Source organism: Sapajus apella, unplaced genomic scaffold, assembly GCF_009761245.1.
Source record: "Sapajus apella isolate SASKATOON/1434 unplaced genomic scaffold, GSC_monkey_1.0 scaffold24, whole genome shotgun sequence".
Taxonomy (NCBI): domain Eukaryota; kingdom Metazoa; phylum Chordata; class Mammalia; order Primates; family Cebidae; genus Sapajus; species Sapajus apella.
The window spans coordinates 19,848,718-19,867,559 of NW_022436964.1; the positions used below are offsets into that span (position 1 = coordinate 19,848,718).

Sequence of the window (18,842 nt, forward strand, 5' to 3'; positions counted from 1 at the left end):
CATGGGGAACTGGTTCCAGGACCCCCATCTTAAAAAAGGGTTCCCAAGTCTCTTATATAAAATGGTATAGTATTTGTGTATAGTCTGTATACATCTTCTGGTATATACTTTAAATCATCTCTAGATTAATAATAATTCCTAATCCAATGTAAGTGCTATATAGTTGTTATACTGTAATTATTTACATTTTTTATTGTTGTATTATTATTTATTGTTTTCTTTTTTCAAATGTTTCCCTTCCTCAGCTGATTGAATTCACAAATGCAGATCCCACAGGTACAAAATACAGACTTGTCAGAAAAGGGCGAGTACAGAGAAGAGTGGTGAAATATAAGTTTGAAAATGGACATGAGACTATAACAGCAAAGACTGTGACTGGTTCTGTGGGACACTGAGGTAACTAATAAATATCTCTTAGATGACTCTGATGATGAGGCAATGAGGAATCCTGGTAAGATTCTGGCACAGAAAGATATAAAAATCTGAGCAATTTTTAAAAATTAAAACAAAAGGTCAGGCACGGTGGCTCAATCCTGTAATCCCAGCACTTTGGGAGGCAGAGGCGGGCAGATCACTTGAGGTCAGGAGTTCAGGACCCGCCTGGCCAACATGGTGAAACTCCATCTCTACTAAAAATACAAAAATTAGCCAGGCGTGGTGGCAGGCGCCTGTAATCCAAGCTACTCAGGAGGCTGAGGCAGGAAAATCACTTAAACCCAGGAGGTGGAAGTTGCAGTGAGCCAAAATCACGCCACTGAGCGAGACTCCGTCTCAACAACAACAAAACAACAACAACAACAACAACAACAAAAAAGTCTTTTTAGGGGATTCTATTAATCCACGTTTTCAAAGTTTAAGTAGAAATTTATCCAGATTACAAATTCATAAGACATTAAAACCACATTCCATATTTGAGTTTCCTTCTCTGTACATCCAACAAATATAGCAGTCCAATATTTAGTTACTCTGGTAACTCAATCTCTATATTTAAATCTTGATTTATGACTTGCAAGTATTCAGCAATCTCTATTCATCTGAATTACACTTTCAATATTTGTATTTTCCATTCTAATTTATGAGTCAGTACATGTCAATATATCAGAAATACAGTTCAATGTAAGAGTATATTATTTAGATCTCTCCCTCCCGAAAAATTTCATTAACAGAAAGCAAAATGAATTTAATGCATTACAGTCTGCCTCTGAATTCATCTGAAACAGCGGCATTAAATTTTAAAAAATTGTAAAGAATAAAAATCAGGAACTTCTAGGCAAATTTATGCAAGAGCTAACTAATATTTCATCATACTTCTGTTTATTATATCTCCCTTTTTATTGAAGGTGAGGCTAAATCCAATGGGAACAGTTTTACAAGAAGGTTTATCTGTGGGGATTTACACCTTGTTAAGAGCAAATGAAAAGCGGTTTCCCCCCAAAGGAAACATACTCCTGTTTTATATAAATGTATCCTTTCAGATTTGTTGTCACAAATGAGGCTGCAGAGGGCATCAGGTTACACTGGGAAGATCAGTTGCCATATTCCTGGTCTCTCTTAAATGGATCGTTTCAAATAATTAACAGGGTTAGTGCTCAAACCGTTCATCGTTAGCACAATACCGAAACTAAATTCAAGCCTGAACTCTTTGATTTACTTCTAATTGTAAAACACAGACACACACAAACAGAGAGAGAGAGAGGAGAGGGGGGAGAAAGAGAGAGAGAGAAGGGTGGAAGAGAGAGAAAGGGGGAAAAAGGGAGAGAGAGAGGGGGACACAAACAATTAGACAAAATAAATCTTGGTAATTACAATTCCTACCACAGTCTCATACTATTAAAAAGTAAACAACATAACCTTCCAAAAACTCAGATTAAGAAAATAAAAAGTCAGATAATAGCATAGTTGCTGGTATTGCATCTGGTTGCTATGGAATAAAGGGCAGTCCGTTCATATATTCATTCTGTTTGTTCACTGCTACTTAAAGAGTGCTGCCACACTTTTAAAGCCCAGCTGGGCAAGTCTCAGCTTGTTCCACCTATATCAGCTGCCAGTATTTTACTTTTGTTCCACAACAGAGTGACCTACAAGAACAAACATTTCCATTTTTTAAGTTCATATTAAATGAATTTTAACAAAAATTCTTAAAATAATTAAAAGCATCTTTACCCTCATCAAAAAAGTAAAGACGTGCATACCAGGCCTGAAAATTATTTACGCTAGTACACTAATTATGGCATACACCATTAATTCCCAACAAGAGAAAATACAAATAATAGGAATTAAATATATAATATTTTTCTTTTTTTTTTTAATCTAGCAAATATGGTATTTCTGCTTAACATAAAGCCTATTTATGGTTTGGAAAACATTTTTAGTTTTATTTCTATGTTACTCTAAAATAATCCATATCCAAAAATTATAGTTGGAAATAATTAAAACATTAAGACATTTATCCAAACTTTAAGTGCAGATTTATAAAACTTGCTTTTTCTAGAAAAAATATGGAACTCAAAATTATAGATGGAACAGGTACTTTAAACACTAAAGGCAGTACACTTGAGTTGTTTGTCTTAAAAAAAAAAAAGTTCTGTATTAGCCATTAGAACATTTCTTAGCCATTCTAACATGGAGGAGGCTGGAGTGAGTTCGACAGCCCTAATTCTAATGCTCTACGTCACTGTACCAGTCACTTACCCTCAGTTTCTTATCCATAAAATAAGTGGGGAAAAGGAAGAAGGGGTTCAACTTGATAAGCTCCCAAGTTCATTCCAACTAAAGAAATCTGACTCTAAAATAAAACACTCTAGTTATGTCTCTACTGAAATCCTATATATTTGGGCCATCTGGAAATATGTGTAATTCTAGTGAGAGACCTTTTCACCTCTCTAATCTGCTGTAGTCCCACGGCTGTCTCTTTTGGTTTGCTGTACTAGGCCAAACATAGTAAAAGGACAGAGGAATATGGCAGTAAAATAAGTAAAAATAGGGAGAAAGGCTGAAGTTGGCCACTGAGAAAGAAAGATACTTACTCATCATAGGGGATTTGAGGTTCCAGACCCAAAAGCTTAGCTGCTATGCAAACAGCGTGAGATTACAAAATACAGATCATTTCTTGCAAAACAAACAAACAAACAAAAATCCTCTCCTTAAAATGTGGAGAGACAATGTTCTTCCAAATCAGAGCATTAAGCTATTGAGGAGTTACTCAAACATAGAATAAGTGAATCAGTATTACTATTCTCACACTGGAAATGGCTCATTTTTAAATTATATTCTATAACACAAATGCAGTAGTGGTCAAATTTAAAACTAAACAACTTTAAAACAGTAGAACAAATCTACCTGTGCTTTTATTGATACCAAACAGAATGCAAAATAATAAAAGCCAAATAAAAGTATACTTTGGTTTTATGTACAAGGTATCTAAAACTACAAAAAAGTTACTATAAATTTTGAAATTGATATTGCATTAAATTCATAGGGAAATCTATAAATATTACTGAAATTAACATGTATAAACCATAATCTTTTGTTTTGCAAGGTTACATTTGTTTCATTCACATATTGTCTGGCTCAATAAACTTTATACTTGTGTTTTCTTCATATATTGTATCTTCTATCTACTTTTGAAAAGTATAAAAATCTAATAGGCAGAATGACTTAATGAAGACTTTTCCTAATGGCAGCTGGAATTATATATAACACTTTGAAAAAAGAAACAGTACTTTAGCTCTGAAATAAGATTTAATTAGTGCATCAGTTTGGTTATTTTGTATCACTTTACTATTCAGTTTCTCTAGTTACTCCGTATAGAAATATTCTTAAAGACTGCCACAAAATATATTAAGTCATACACAATTCCACTGAACCCTATGAATCATAAGGAAGTTTAGCATTTAAAACTATTATATAAACAAAAAATGCAAGCTTATTTAATATACTGTATTTATCTCTTCACATCTTAATCATTTAATTAGGTTCAAACAAGGAAACATCAGCTTTTAAAAAGATTTACGTATATATTTTGTGTTGTTTATTAAAATACCATTAATCACTACGTGTTATACATATTAGTCTGCTCATTATACAAGTTTCATGTAATAATAATATTACATTAATAATAATTTTTTTGGTTATAGATTTTAGCATTGTAAAATAAACTTCTTTCATACCAGTCTGGCCTCAGTCAAATAAAAAACCTAAGAGAAGGAACCTCCTCATTCCCTGAAGATACTAAATCACAAAATATTAAACTGCTTTATATGCCGTCATAAATTAGCAGTACATTAGCTCTTGGACGTCTCTTCCTCTATCTTCTATTCCAAAAAAAAAAAAAAAAAAAAATGAGTAGCTAACTTTGAAATTCCAGAAGCAGCAGAAGATAGTTGGTTCTCTTCCCTCATAAACTTACAAAATGACTCAACTGTTTACACAAATCTACTCACAAACAAAGTTAAAAGAATGGCAGACAAAAGATAACCCCATTTCACCTTTAGTCTTCAACACAGGTTTTTTCAAATACGGGCTACTGTCCCTGCACTTGCTCCCTTAATGATGGGTCAGGATTCAAGCAAAGGAACCTTGAATTCAGTTACTAAACAAAAGATATGACCGGCTACCAAGAACAAACTTCCTGATTTAGAAATGCTATGCTTATAGGGTGACTAGAGTCAACAATAATTTATTGTACACTTTAAAATAACAAAGTATAACTAGAATGTGTGTAACACAAGGAAATGGTAAATGCTTAAGGTGATAGATACCCCATTTACACTGATGTGACTCTGATTTGTACGCATGTATCAAAATATCTCGTGTACCCCATCAATATATTCCCTCACCATGTACCCACAAAAATAAGAGAAATGGTGTGCTCAGAGAAAAAAATATGAAGATCAATCATTTTTTAAATATTTGTCTAAAACATAAACATTTTTCCAAGTATACATTGAACCTGTTCTAAGCATAAGATTTAAATATTTTCAAAGCAACACAAGATAAAGAATGACTCAAGTTTATTTCTATAAACAAATATCTCAAATTATACAGCTTTAGAACAACAGAAGATACTAATTTCTTAAATCGGTGTAATGGGCATATGTGGTTTATTATACTACTGCAACTTAAGTTTTAAATGTTGCAAAATATTAAACATTTTAGGAATATATACATTTATGGTACACAGTTTTCTACTAAATACTGACTTTACAAATGCAGGCTGCTTTAGATATCAGATAAACTAATCAGATATTCCAAATGGATATACTAATTTTGTATATTTTACATATTATTATATTACTTTGTAATAAAATGATTACAAGAAAACTCCAATGCAACATCTCGATTTAATCTTTTCTATAAACAACATCTAGAAATAGTCAAACCTCATACAATACTAGTCAAAGATTCCACCACCTTGTTATAAAAATTTCCAACAAACAAAAAAACGTGGAGCTCAAAAAGAGGCTAAGTACAATATTTTTCCTCAGCTCCTCCCATTAGGTAAAAATCACAGTAAAGATTTTTAAAAATGTGTTCATTCAACAAATTGTTTCACCATTCATGCTGAGATTTTGCCATCTTACCTTATTTTTATCTTTATTTCCAAATTCTCTACTAATTTCATTCAATTCCACTTTTCAGTATCTCTTCCTACGCTTTTTTATCTTTCTTGATTCCCAAGAATATGTCCTTTCTGTAACCCTCCACAATTTGAAACCTTAAAAAATATGTCCACATAGCTCAGAATATGCAATTTTGTCTCTAATAACTCATTTCACTCATTTATTTATACTCCTTAAAACTAAATGGAAATCTAAGTCATTTCAGGATTCCTAAATTAACCAATATAGTACTGCACTAAATATACATTGATATAAATCCTTTAATTCCTCATTCAAAATTAAAGCTAAAGGACAATATATTTTAAAAAAAAAAAGCTTAGAGACTAATTTATCCAATTATCTTAGGTCTCTGCTAGAATGTTTTTGAATCAAATATTAGAAATAATGTGATCAGTCATAGCAGTGATATTATTATTGGATATGCAGGATATGGTAAACTAGGATTCATATTTAGTCCCTGAAATGATACTTTTTTTTCTCTACATTGTACTAGTCACTGTTCATACTCTAGTTTTTCAAATTATATGATCCTGCTCTGATTTACCTTCATTTTTTACCCCATTCCTTCAGATTATGGTGTTGTTCTGGGAATGGGGTGCCATCTATTGGCATTCTTTTTAAGGTTTATAATCCAAAAGGCAAAGTAGAACTTCCAAAGTTGCCACATAATGTACACTTGGGAAATTACCCAGGCAGCAATGAAAATTAACAAACACACATTTTAATAGAGAGGCTTATATCATTCAAGAAAGAAGTCTTTACTTCAAAGTTTATCACAGGCAGTAGGACTGAAAGTGAGTATTGTATCAGGATCACTACAATTAACTCCTCTCACAAATTACTCTGATCTATTTCTCCAGCCCATGGTCATCTGCATTCCTATCAACCCAAAAAATGTTCAAGCAAACCTAACCCAATCAAAATATTAAAATAAATCTCTTTCCAAGTCCCAAGATAGAAGAATCTACCTTACTTCCAAGACATATGGCACTCAAATCTTTGCTGAAATATAAACCCACAACTATTATACAGCTCTACTCATTCAGTATTATTTAAACAGTTTTACATTTCAAAACTCGGCAGACTTCTAAAAATAAGAAGCAGATCAAATGTTGATCCAGTAGCACAATATCTTAACCTCCAATAACTGGAATGAATTACAAGTTTTGTCTTTAACTACAATTTAATTCAATTTCAGCATTCATGGCCTTTATTAACTAAGAGTATCCTCTAAAAATCATATAATGTGAGACACTACTAAAAATTGCTCACAAAAATCACACGAAGGTCATTCAATGAATTTCAAACAGTTCCCCTAATTTTCTTTGCCTCAAGAAAATAGCACTGAGGTAGAAATACTAAATGTTCCTAATAATCCTCCAAGAGATGGATAATGCAAAAATCAGTGCACAAAAATGACTGATAGCTCTACAACACCAAGCAAAACGTAAATTAAAATGACTTTCTAAATGTCTACATACACACATACACACAAAACACATTATCTAAGCTAAATTCCACTTTTCTTAATATATCTACTACACTCTAACTGAAAAGGAGTTATTTTTAACAAAGTTGTTTTTTGTTTTGTTTTGTTTTTTTGAGACAGGTTTTCCCTCTGTTGCCCAGGCTCTGGGTTCACTACAGCCTCCACCTGGAGGACTAAAGTAATCTACCCACCTCACTCCTGAGAGAGTGGTACTACAGGCAGGCACCACAGCACCCAGCTAATTTTTTAATTTTTTGTAAAAGCATGGTCTCACTATGTTACCCACACTAGTCTTGAACTTCTGGGCTCAAGAGATTCTCTCACCTCGGTCTCCCAAATGTGCTGGGATTAAAAGTGTAAACTAAAAGTATTTTAAAATGCTCTTAAGACACATGAAATATAATCATTTTATAAAACAAAGAATCTAAATGTATGGGTTTCCATGTTCTGTAGTAATTTCTCATGTTGGGTTTTCACCACGGCACAACAAAATACCTACACTACATTTAAAGTTGTAACAGTGATTTTCAGATTACTAGTAGCTTTCCATGTTTTTTATTAATGACCCTTTAACTGACATGTCATCAAAATTCATCTCTCAGACTGTCATTAGATATAATCAGATGCCAATCAGTGAATGCCTGATATGATAGATTTTACTCTTTCGTACTTTAAAATATCAGCATAAATAGTAACAGGGGAAATCCAAATTCTATTGCAAAACGACGTATCTACAAAACCATTTATCCAAAGCAAAACATAAAGAGGTAGGTTTAAGGCATCACTGCTGTTACTTTGCTCATGAACTAGATTTCCTCATCAGTCTTTTTTTTTAATTCTTACCTTTCTAAATCTGTGCATGACTAAATCACAATAAAGTTTCCTTAAAAAAAGGTATTATTTTACATCTACTAATGTGCTAATGGATAGACATATACTGACTCTCTAGAAAAAACAGAATCACTAACAAAAATAAACAGAATGCCTATCTTCACAAAAATAGATGTATTCTGCACAATATTAAAGTAAATAAGGAAAGAAATCTGGAAGAAATACTGGATCACCTGAGTCTTCTATCTTCCACCTCCCCACGCCCCGTAAGTCCCACCTCAAGTCCCCACACCCAACAGAACTTAACTCCAGGAAAATTAACAGGGGAGAAAATGTAATGCACTGATATTTAACAATAGAAACAGGATACAATTTCTAAATGTATCTGCTTTTCCTGCCCTTCTACAGCAACCTCCCCCATTCCTCCACAACTAAAACATGGAAGAAATTTAACAAGCAGAGTCTCTAAAATGGTTCTGAACATTAAAGTAAACTATACTGACTAAGAAGGAAGGGGATGAGATATGCTTTAAAGATTAAAGTTACAGTGAAATACACAAATGCTATTACACATGCAAATCTAAGTGTAATTCAGAAGCTTGAATATGTCTATATTAATCAGTTAAAAAAAAGTATTCAAAAATAAACTTTTTAAAGCAACAACAATTATAATCTAAGCTTTAATATACTCCCCTATTGAGGCAGGTAAAAGAGTTGAGATACAGCAGAATATATGACTTATCTTAAATAAAAGCAAAAATGCTCCCTCTCTTAGTCTGCTATAATCTATAATCTTGGTAAGTCTACTCACCACATTAGTATTAAGGTAAAAATTTTTTTAATTTAAGAAAATGTATACTTCTTAACCAAAAGACCACTTTTCTACTACCAAAGCAGAATTAAAAGAATGCTTATCCAAATATAAACAATATTAAGAAAAAGAAAAGCAGTAATTATTACCGATGGAAAAATATGAGACTAATGTGGAGGATGGCAATGCTTTCCAGACCAGGGACCCCAAAGTAGTCCAAAGGCTCGGAGAGCTTGCCTAGACCTTGACAGGATTTTTAGCTCTTTTCAAAAATCAGTTGGACAGCTTTAGTAATTGGGGAAGAAATGTCTTAAAAATGAGATCAACAGAAACCTAAATTAATTTTTACTCGGATGAGAGAGCATATATGTGCTCGCTCCCTCTAGCACTCTCGCTCGCTCTCTGTTAAACTGCCTATCCACATACTTGGGAAATTATGTCCTGTTTTAAATATCTCATTGGTGAGCAACAGACAGGAGGAGCCCCAAATGTCAGACACTTGTCTGGCACACATACATAGAGAAGCTGGCTCCGGCAGGAGCTCAAGCTGTGAGACTCAGCTAATTCCTATGTGGGTGAGAAAATGAGGGCACTTGGCCACCACTCTCTACAGAAGCCACTGAAATGGTGGAACCTTCTGAGACTTTGCTATAGGTATGGCCATTATGCTAGTACCAGGCTCTAGGTTTTCTTTCTTGTTCTTAGAAGAAACAATAGGCAAACAACTTGCTATGCTTTGAGAACACGAGTAAAGGAAATGCCAATTCCTGGCTCCATGTTATAGGCATGTTTCCCTTTTCCCAGTGTCAATCTTGCTACAGAATCATAGACTAGAAAGGGCTGTAGAGATCCCATAACCCTATTGTTCCATTTTATAGATGAAGAGGCTGATATCTGTAGGGTATAAGTGACTAGCATAAGGTTTTACAGTTAGAAACAGAGTGAGAACCTTTACTTTCTCTTTAATCTCCTTTGGCTGGCATTTTTGAAGTCCTGTGTATCTTGGCCTGATCACTCTCTCTCCTTTCTCCTTTTATCATCTTTCATTATATCTGTCTCGTCTTACCAACTAATACACTATTATTTTGAGGACAACTGTCTCACTCTATTAGTTTTCTTGAGCTCAACTCCTATGACCCAATACCTCATTTTTGCCTAAACAGGAATCACCAAGAACCTTAGGAAATCTTGACCAAGCACTGTAAAGCAAGGGCAAACAGTACTAACTGAGTATTACTGCTTCTAATGAAAGTGAGAAAGAAGAATCCAGGATTAAAAGTCAACAATGGCAGGCATCTATGATTGTGCAAACACAGTATTTATGGACTAGACTAGAGATTTAACCCTAATGTACTTAGCCAGAGGCCAGTACATAGCCAGGACTAAGAAGGGAGCCTTCTGAATCAAAACCACACTCAGATTACATAGTTAGTGGAACAAGGTAATATATTTGTCCAAGAGGACAGTCAGATGGGCAGAAATGGTAATATAATAGGCTACTGGAAATGGTAAGAATAACCATACAGTCATGTACCACATAAGGTTTCTGTTAAACCACATCTCATAACATAATGGAGCTCAAAAATTCCTATAGCCCAGTGGCATCAAAACTTAGGAAACATCATAGCTCAATGTATTACCTTTTCTGTGTTTAGATATGTTCAGATGCACAAATACTTATCACTGAGTTACAACTGCCTGTTCAGTCCACTAATATGCCATACAGGTTTATACATAAGAACAATAGGCTATACCTTATAGCCTAGAGGTATAGCAGGCTATACCATCTAGGTTTGTGTTAAGTATAGCCTATGATGTTCACACAATAATGAAATCACCTAATTATGTAATTTTCAGAACATATCCACATCATTAAGTAATGTATGACTACATAGCCTTACGATCCAAATCACATTTCCTAACTTTTTCCCAAATATTCCTTTTAAATGTGTGTCAAATTCACTGGCAAAAGGAAGCAGAGGAGATGGCTAAGAGTCAGTCTAATTGATATGCTGGGGTTAATTATCTACAAAAATAATGCAAAGGGGGTAATATAATTAAACACTTAATGGGATTGGGGAGAATGGTGAAATGAATGACACGGACAAACACCTGTACAATATACGATGCTTTGGCAAAAAAGAAAAGACAAATACTATCAGGTAAATTTTCAACTGAAATACAAAAATCAAATTTCCAATTTGAGAAAGTTTAGGACTATTTATAGATCACTCTAAAATGAGAAAAATATTTTATTCTAATCAAAATGCCCAGGAAAAATAGAAATATAGAAAATTACCGAATAGCAACTTTAAGCAGCCAACTTGAAAATGTTAAACATCTTTAATATTCAATGAAAGAGAGCCAAACCTGACATTTCCTCTATGATTTCATATTATATATTACAATAAATAATGTTCCAAGGTTACTTTACAACTCAAAATTAAGATTGATAAATTATCCCAAAATTTTTATTGCTATAGGTACACAAGCAGTGACCTAACACTTATTTCTACCCTTAGTAAAATAACAATTCTAAGCAATGCATTATAAAAATGTAGAATAATTCCATGATAAACTCATCTTTATACAACTGACTTGATTATCATCATTACTAAACATTACTGAATGTATTTAGTATAAAGTTTATAAATAGGGCTCAGACTGTTTTCAAATAATTAGTGTCTAATGTGAAAAAGAAAAACGTAAGTGGCACAATAAACTGGACAATGGGTATATAACAGATAATGAAATATTACATCATTAGCTCTTAATCTAAAATCCTTTGACCAGAAGTTATGCAAACCTAGTAAAAGGAGCCCATTATAAGACTGCAAACAAACTAAAACATAACTTTCGGCTTGCATTCTATTAATTCAGTGTGATAAGACTGGTTATCAAATGATAATCCAAGCCTGTGACTAACAGCTTGTCTGCACCTCATTTTTTAAAGTGGAGGAAAAGGAATAATTATTATTTAATCAGTATAGATTGGTAGGCAAAGTCTTTCCGAACTTTTTGGACCCATTAAAAAAGGGATGGTCAGAGGAGTACATTAAAAGTATTCTTAGGTAGCAAAAAGATTAGAATAGGTATCTTCTCAGCCTTCCCTAATAATAAAGCCAAAATATATCAAACACACATTGTGTCAAATACTGAGCAAAGTACATTATATAAATTAACTCCTTTAATCCTCACAAAACCCCATAAGGCAGGCACAAGTGATCCTATTTTTCAAATGAGAAAACTGAGGTTAAGTGTAGGTAATAACATGTCCAAAGTCACAAAGCTAATGAGATTATCTGAAATGTGACTCCAAAGCCTGTGTTCTTCACCAGTATACTTACGCTAACCATCTATTTAAAGAACAAAACACATACCTATTTACTGATAGTCTAAATATGTTTCAATTCTTAACTGATTTAAGAACATTTTACATATGATATGAAATAAAAACTACAAATATAAAGACTTTTAAGCAATACAACTTGTTACATAACATGCTTTCAAAAATCTAGCCTGGGGAACATAGCAAGGCCCTATCTCTACAAAAAAAACATGGACATATTTTAAATTTTAAAATGATGGCAATAGCCTGTAGTCCTAGCTATTCAGGAGGCTGAGGCAGGAGGATCACTTGAGCCCAGGAGATCGAGGCTGCAGTGAGCTATGACTACACCACAGCATTCCAGCCTGAATGACAGAGCAAGACCCCGTTTCAAAAAAAAGAAAAATCTTAGTGGCAAAAACTAACTGGTAAACTGTAGGACTATATTTTTAAAGAAAAATGCCTAACCTATCTATTTCAGCAAGACCAGTATTTAAACGAAGTGTTACTATATTGATGTTTTGGATTATTTGAGGCATTCCAACACATATAAACTACTACTGTGCCTCGTAAGGTTGCTTTACAAAAATATCACAATTAACTAATTATCGTTACATGTGGAATAGTACAGATAAATCCATTATCAACATTAAAAAGTTTATATGCTGTAACTGTATCTTTCTAAGCTTACTTGAGGAAGATATCACTGTTTCAGTATGTCTTTTAGAATATATATTGCTGTGAAAACAGAGTTGATGACGCTAGAAGCAGCCCAAGATTGGATTCAATAGTTTCCCTACAGTCTCTCACTGAACAAATAATAAAATACAAAAAGCAATATAAGATTGTTCCCAGTTTAAAAGTATATGGCACACAGTAAAGCAGAGAATCTACAAGTTTTCAGATAATAAGCCACATTAAACAATCAAGCCAGCCTATTCCAATAGCATGAAGTAGGGATTACAGTAGATTCTGTTTTTGGTTTTTTGGGACAGGGTCTTCCTATGTCACCCAGGCTGCAGTGCAGTGGTATGATCATAGTTGAGTGTAATCTTAAACTACTATGCTCAAAAATCCTCTCACCTCAGCTTCCTGAGTAGCTTGGACAACAGGCACGCACTACCAAGCCTGGCTAATTTTATTTTTATGTTTTTTGTAGAACTGAAGTCTTGCTATGTTGCCCAGGCAGGTCTCGAACTCATAGCCTCAAGTGATACTTCTGCCTCAGCCCCAAAGTGCTAGGATTACAGGCATGAACCACTACAAACAGCCAGAATTATCTAGATAATTTTTAATATATTTATTATCATCAATTAGCCGGATAACCACTACCACCATTTATTTTTCCAGCCCAGTTTTTTTAAAGATTATACAAGAAAAAGCATATCACTAATTGTGCCATATAAAAGTGTTACAACAATGTACAAGTATTGATATGTGCTAACCTTATGAAATTTAAGAAGTATAAAGCCGCATATCACCAAATAGTATGATTCTCAGTAACCTAAGTTTTGAAATAAAGATTAAAATATCTACATAAGATAATCAACATATATGCCTACAGGCCTAATGCCGACATTCAGACAATGCCAAAGGTATCAATCTTTACATCATTACATGTTGTGGTAATATGTATTAGTATATGAAGATAGGTTTTGATGTAAAAGTGCCAATTAAGACAGTATGCTAAACTCCATAAAAATAAGACTATTATATGCTTCAATGCATACATAATTAAAATTTTTTTCTTTAAATAAAAGTTCTAATGAGTTCACATTCTTAGTGATAATAATCTCATGCTGCAAACAGCACAGCACCCTCTGGTGCATCTGTTATAAGAAATAAAATTCCCACAGAAAAGGACAGAATTATAGAGGAAAAATGAACCTTAGAAGTCAATATTGCAATAGTTTTTAATTTACTGTAGTACATATTTTTGAACATTAATGCTTAAAAATATTTATCATTTTAAAAGATCACTATAAACTTTATAGCAGTAATTTAAGTAGGTCAAGAAAATGTCTTAGTTTGAAAAACAAAAACAACACCTATTTCCAATATATAAATAATGCTGTCAAAAAAATATTTCAGTGTAGGATGACAGAAGGTAACTTGTCATGTTAACTAAATTTCACTTTATTCAAATAGGCCTTGAGGTTTGTAAAATGTTCCTGTGTACTTTTTCTGGATTCAAAGGGAATTTGCCATTATTTTTAAGAATTGATAAGTGTTTTGTGAAAGAATCTGCAAGTTCTACAATTTAAAAACAATGATATTCAGAAATAAAAGTTATATTAAATTACAGATCTTGAGTAGTTCAAAACTTTTACTTATTAAAAAAAAATACCCTTTTCCTAGGAAAATAATTAACTCTAAAGCAGATTTTACTAACAACAAAAGCAAAATATGCCACCTGCTTTAGACAGCCCTTTTGTGAACCACTGGAAGTCCCAACACAATGCAGTAAAAAATGAAAGTGACACCTGTTTGAAGCAGCCATCTGTCCCTAACAAGCTAGATTTAGTCAAATCCACTTAATCTTGGATTTCCAAAATATGGGAACACTATGTAACTGCGAATAAAGAGGAATTTAAAACACACTTTGTGATCGCCACTGGGAATATATACCAAAGAGTTAAAGGCAAATTACTCAGTTAGGAAAACTGTTTTTAAAGCAACTAAGGGCAAATAGAGGATTTTTAGCCATTCAGCATAAAATAACCAGCAGGCTCTCCAAAATGTTAAAGTTTACTTCTTCCCTTTTCTAATTTCTTGTAACACATTCTTACTATGGATACTAAGAACAAAGTAACATTCCTATTACTGATCAGATCAGGAAAAGAGTGTGTGAGTGTGTGTGTGTGTGTGTCTGTGTGTATGTTTAACTCTTACCACACATCTGCTGCTGTGTGTGTGTGTGTGTGTGTGTGTGTGTGTGTGTGTGTGTGTGTGTGTGTGTATGACTCTTACCACACATCTGCTGCTATACCCACCCATTTAAACAAACACATAGACACACTTTAAAATCTGAAAAGCCAAAATCATTATATTCTACCTGCTAATTTCTTCAGCTGGAGAATACCAACACAATATCAACTTTCACAAGAAATGAAAAACGTTACCAAAAAGTAACATATGTAATCATTTAAACTATGCATAAAATTTAACTTGATTTTAAGATTCATTTATTTTTTACTACTTTTAATGGTAAAAAAAAAAATTTTACTACAATAAATTTGTTTCCAGTAAAATAAATTGTTCTAGGTTAAAGCATGTTAAGCTTATACACTGTAACCTTTTATTTAAGTACCAAAGTAAAGTAGAAAAGTACTTGAATACTGGAAGAATAATACAGTACTTGAAAAACTAAGCATCACTACAACATTTAGGGATGCAAAACTTGTAGAAATTTATTAGTTTGCCATATATGTATATATGTATGATGGCTAGACCATTTAATATAATTCATAGGCAAAATAAACCAAAAAGACTGAGTTAGGCATTATGACATACATTGAATCACAGATCTTTAAGTATTCAAAACAAGTTACAAGTCACTTGTATTTAATAGCTTTAGTTTCAAAGCATGATCACGTTTACAAATTTCTTTTAGTATAAAAACTGAAAACACAAGAGATATTGATACGTAATTTAGACCCTTCCGAGAAAAATATTACAGAAAGAATAAAGTAAATGCTAAGTATCTATCCTTGTGTTTAATTTTTAAATTTACCATTTCTTAGCCTTTCTGATTATTTAATCGATTCCACAGCAGCTGTAACAGCAATTTTATCCCACATATATGCTTCAAAAAAAATGGAAAAGTAATGAAATTCCATTTAAGTTCTGCTCTCAAATCAACTTGTGAATGAAAATCTAAATCACAGAAAACCTGAGCTATACGAGTGAAATGCCTCAAAAAAAGTTCTCAGACACTGCAAATAAAATATTAAACCATAACATTATAGCATATAATTTACTTAACTGAAAATCTATTATGTAAATGGCATAAGGTCTGAAACTGTCCCAAGATAGCAAAACTCCTATTAACTTCAGAGAGAGTTTATAGGACCCAGGAGCTTCACCATCCAAAAGTGTTCAGGCATTTGACACTCATCTGAACAGAAAAAAAAATACAAGTTAGTATAATAGATTTGCATGGAACCCAGTTTGGGGAGGGGAGGAATAATTATAAAGAAATGTGAGTGCTCTGAGAAAGACTTCAGAACAAAATATCGCCTTCATTAAAAATAGCAATCATAAGAAAATGAATTGAAAAAGATTTTTTTAAACCTCAACTCTTATTTTACAAATATTAGGCTTAAGAGCATTATAATTACCCACCCTGCTCATTGACAATCTCAAGAATAATTAGTACTGTCACATTATTCACAAGCTGCTCTGTCAGTTAAATCAATATATGTTTGCTGTTAGAAAGAAGACTAAGTATTTTAAAATCGTAAATTAAAAACATCAATATGTGCAACCATAATAGTACATTATATTTGTTTTAGCACATATTCATTATCAAAACTCTTTACTGATAATTTATTAACTAAAAGTTAAGCTGAAAAAAATGAACAAATTTAGGGGATCTGAAAAACTGGCTAACGCTAACCAAGAACCTACTACATAAGAACTAATAAGTATTCAAATTACAGAGAAAAATAAATTTCAAAAGAAATAGTGAGAAGAGAAAACGTTCTTTCTCCTGAGCAGGTTCAAGTCACTGTCCAAAGAAAATCAAAAAGTAAATAAAAAGAATATGTAAAGTACACACATGCCTAGATCTTAACCGCAAAGAAAGTGAAATATACACACGTTTCAAGTTGAGAAGCTTCATACATTCTTTATGAACTTGACTTCAATTTCAACTCTCAAAGGAAAATGAACAGAGAAGATTAAAAAAAAAAAAACTCTTAAAGTAACATAACTGTCACAAATAACATTGTGAACTGAGTTCTCACAAAGCTTCCTTGTGTCCTTTCCCTGTTCATCACAAAGTCTCACAACCACAATGAAAATTGTTAACACTCTACTGCGGGGAGGGAGGGTCATCAAAGTGAAACGGAACCTCACTACTACCCCTCCCACCTCCACATGAAGGATAAAGCACTGTCAATAACTACTAACCCAAGTATCACAGATGCCCTGCATCCGGTTTAAATCACAAGCGCGCACACACGCGCACACACACACACACACACACACCAAAAAAGAGAGAGGAGACACTTTAAAAAAGAAAAATCTCTTCCCCATTACAGCAAAGAGAGCTCAGCGAAGAGGCTCCAGGTTTCAATGTGTGTGCAAGGGGTGTTGGGGGGAGAAGAAAGAGGGGGAGGGAAGAGTGCTGAATGGATATTAAGACTGTTTGCCGCACAAAGAAAATACAGTTTTAAAAAGAAAAAAGAAAACCGTGAAGCTGATGATGGTGAAAGAAGAGCAGCCCATTTAGCACCAGGCAAAGAGGGGCAAAAATGAAGGGAATAGGCGGTGGGAAAAGTTCATCAACGTACGAGGATAAAAATAACAAAACCCCTAACAAGGCCCCACAAGTGAACAACAACAACAACAAAACAGCACCTCTTGGGTCCCCCCCGCACATTGTTGTCTATTTCGGCTTTGAAAGAAGCAGGAAACAAGCAGCGTTGGAAAAGAAGAAAATTAAAGAAAGAACAAATTCTTATCTCTTCACCTGACCCTCCTCCTCAGACCAGACCTAAGGGAAAGATCCAGCATCCGCATCGGAAAACTGTGGCTCCCTTTCCCGCTCGGCTCGCAGCCCCCCGAGCTCCCGCTCCATCCCTGAAGTGCGGCCGGTGCAGGGCCGGGGCCGGCGGGCGGCGCGGCGCCCACACCCCCGACCCAGCCGCGGCGCGCAGGGTCCATTGTAAACAAGCCCGGGGAACAGAGCCCCTCGGCGGCGGCGCGGCAGCGGCAGCCCCCGTGTCAGGAGTGAGACCCCTGCACAGCCACACTCGGCTTGCACACACGAACACACACACACACGGACACACGCGTTCACACGCAGCCACACGCTCCCACACACATGTAGAGACCGAAGAATATTCACCTTGGCTGTGGATTATTGTGGTGTTGTTGGTGGGTGATGGAGATGGTGGTGGTGGGGAGGAGGAGGAGGAGGAAGAGGAGGAGGAGGAGGAGGAGGAGAGGAGTAGTTGTTGTTGATGGGTAACAGTCGCCAGGACTACGGTGACTATGGCGCTTGATTCACAAGGCAACGGTTGCTATAACTCACAAAAGAGAGAGAGAGGGAGAGAGAGAGAGAGAGAGAGAGCGAGAGGGAGAGGGAGACACTCGCACGGGGAGGGGTGGGGGAGGGAAGAGGGGAGGAGGCGGGCCCGGCCGAGCCGCCGGAAGGGGAGGGCTCAGCGCTGTGACTGACGGCCCCCGAACGGGCGGGGTGAAGGAGCACAAGATCGGGATTCCAACGCAGGACTCCGAAAAGGTTTGCCTAGGCTTGGCTGGGGCTGAGGGCACAGAGTCCTCTCGGAGGAACGTTACTACACGCGCTGGCGAAGCCCAGGAGAGTTTAGGGTCTTGGTACTAGGGGTACTGTCTGTGAAACGAGAGCTGTCTGTCCCAGCAACCAGCTTTGTGCACAGATGTCCCGAAGCCACCAGAGAGTAACGGCTAACTCGGGGGAGGGGGTGGCGAGGATGATTCCAGGCACTTTGTGGAGAGACCAGCTATGGCGAAGGAAGAATCCACCTTGAAGAACAGCCCCCGCCCGATACGTTA

At 34.9% G+C, this 18,842-nt stretch overlaps 1 protein-coding gene across 7 annotated transcripts in view; it reads right to left on the reverse strand.

The window, feature by feature from the left end:
* RFX3 (regulatory factor X3) overlaps positions 1-18,423 on the reverse strand; it is a 295,708-nt gene extending 277,285 nt beyond the window's left edge. For 2 of the 7 annotated variants that reach the window (XM_032291029.1, XM_032291028.1), the window contains exon 1: positions 18,154-18,415. Coding sequence is in view for 3 of the 7 variants with exons in the window: in XM_032291034.1 (XP_032146925.1) it covers positions 16,902-16,923 (22 nt within the window). In the remaining 4 variants the exon portion in view is untranslated. The other 5 variants (XM_032291034.1, XM_032291026.1, XM_032291035.1 and 2 more) reach the window with 4 other exon arrangements.
* Between the last annotated feature and the right edge of the window lie 419 nt (positions 18,424-18,842).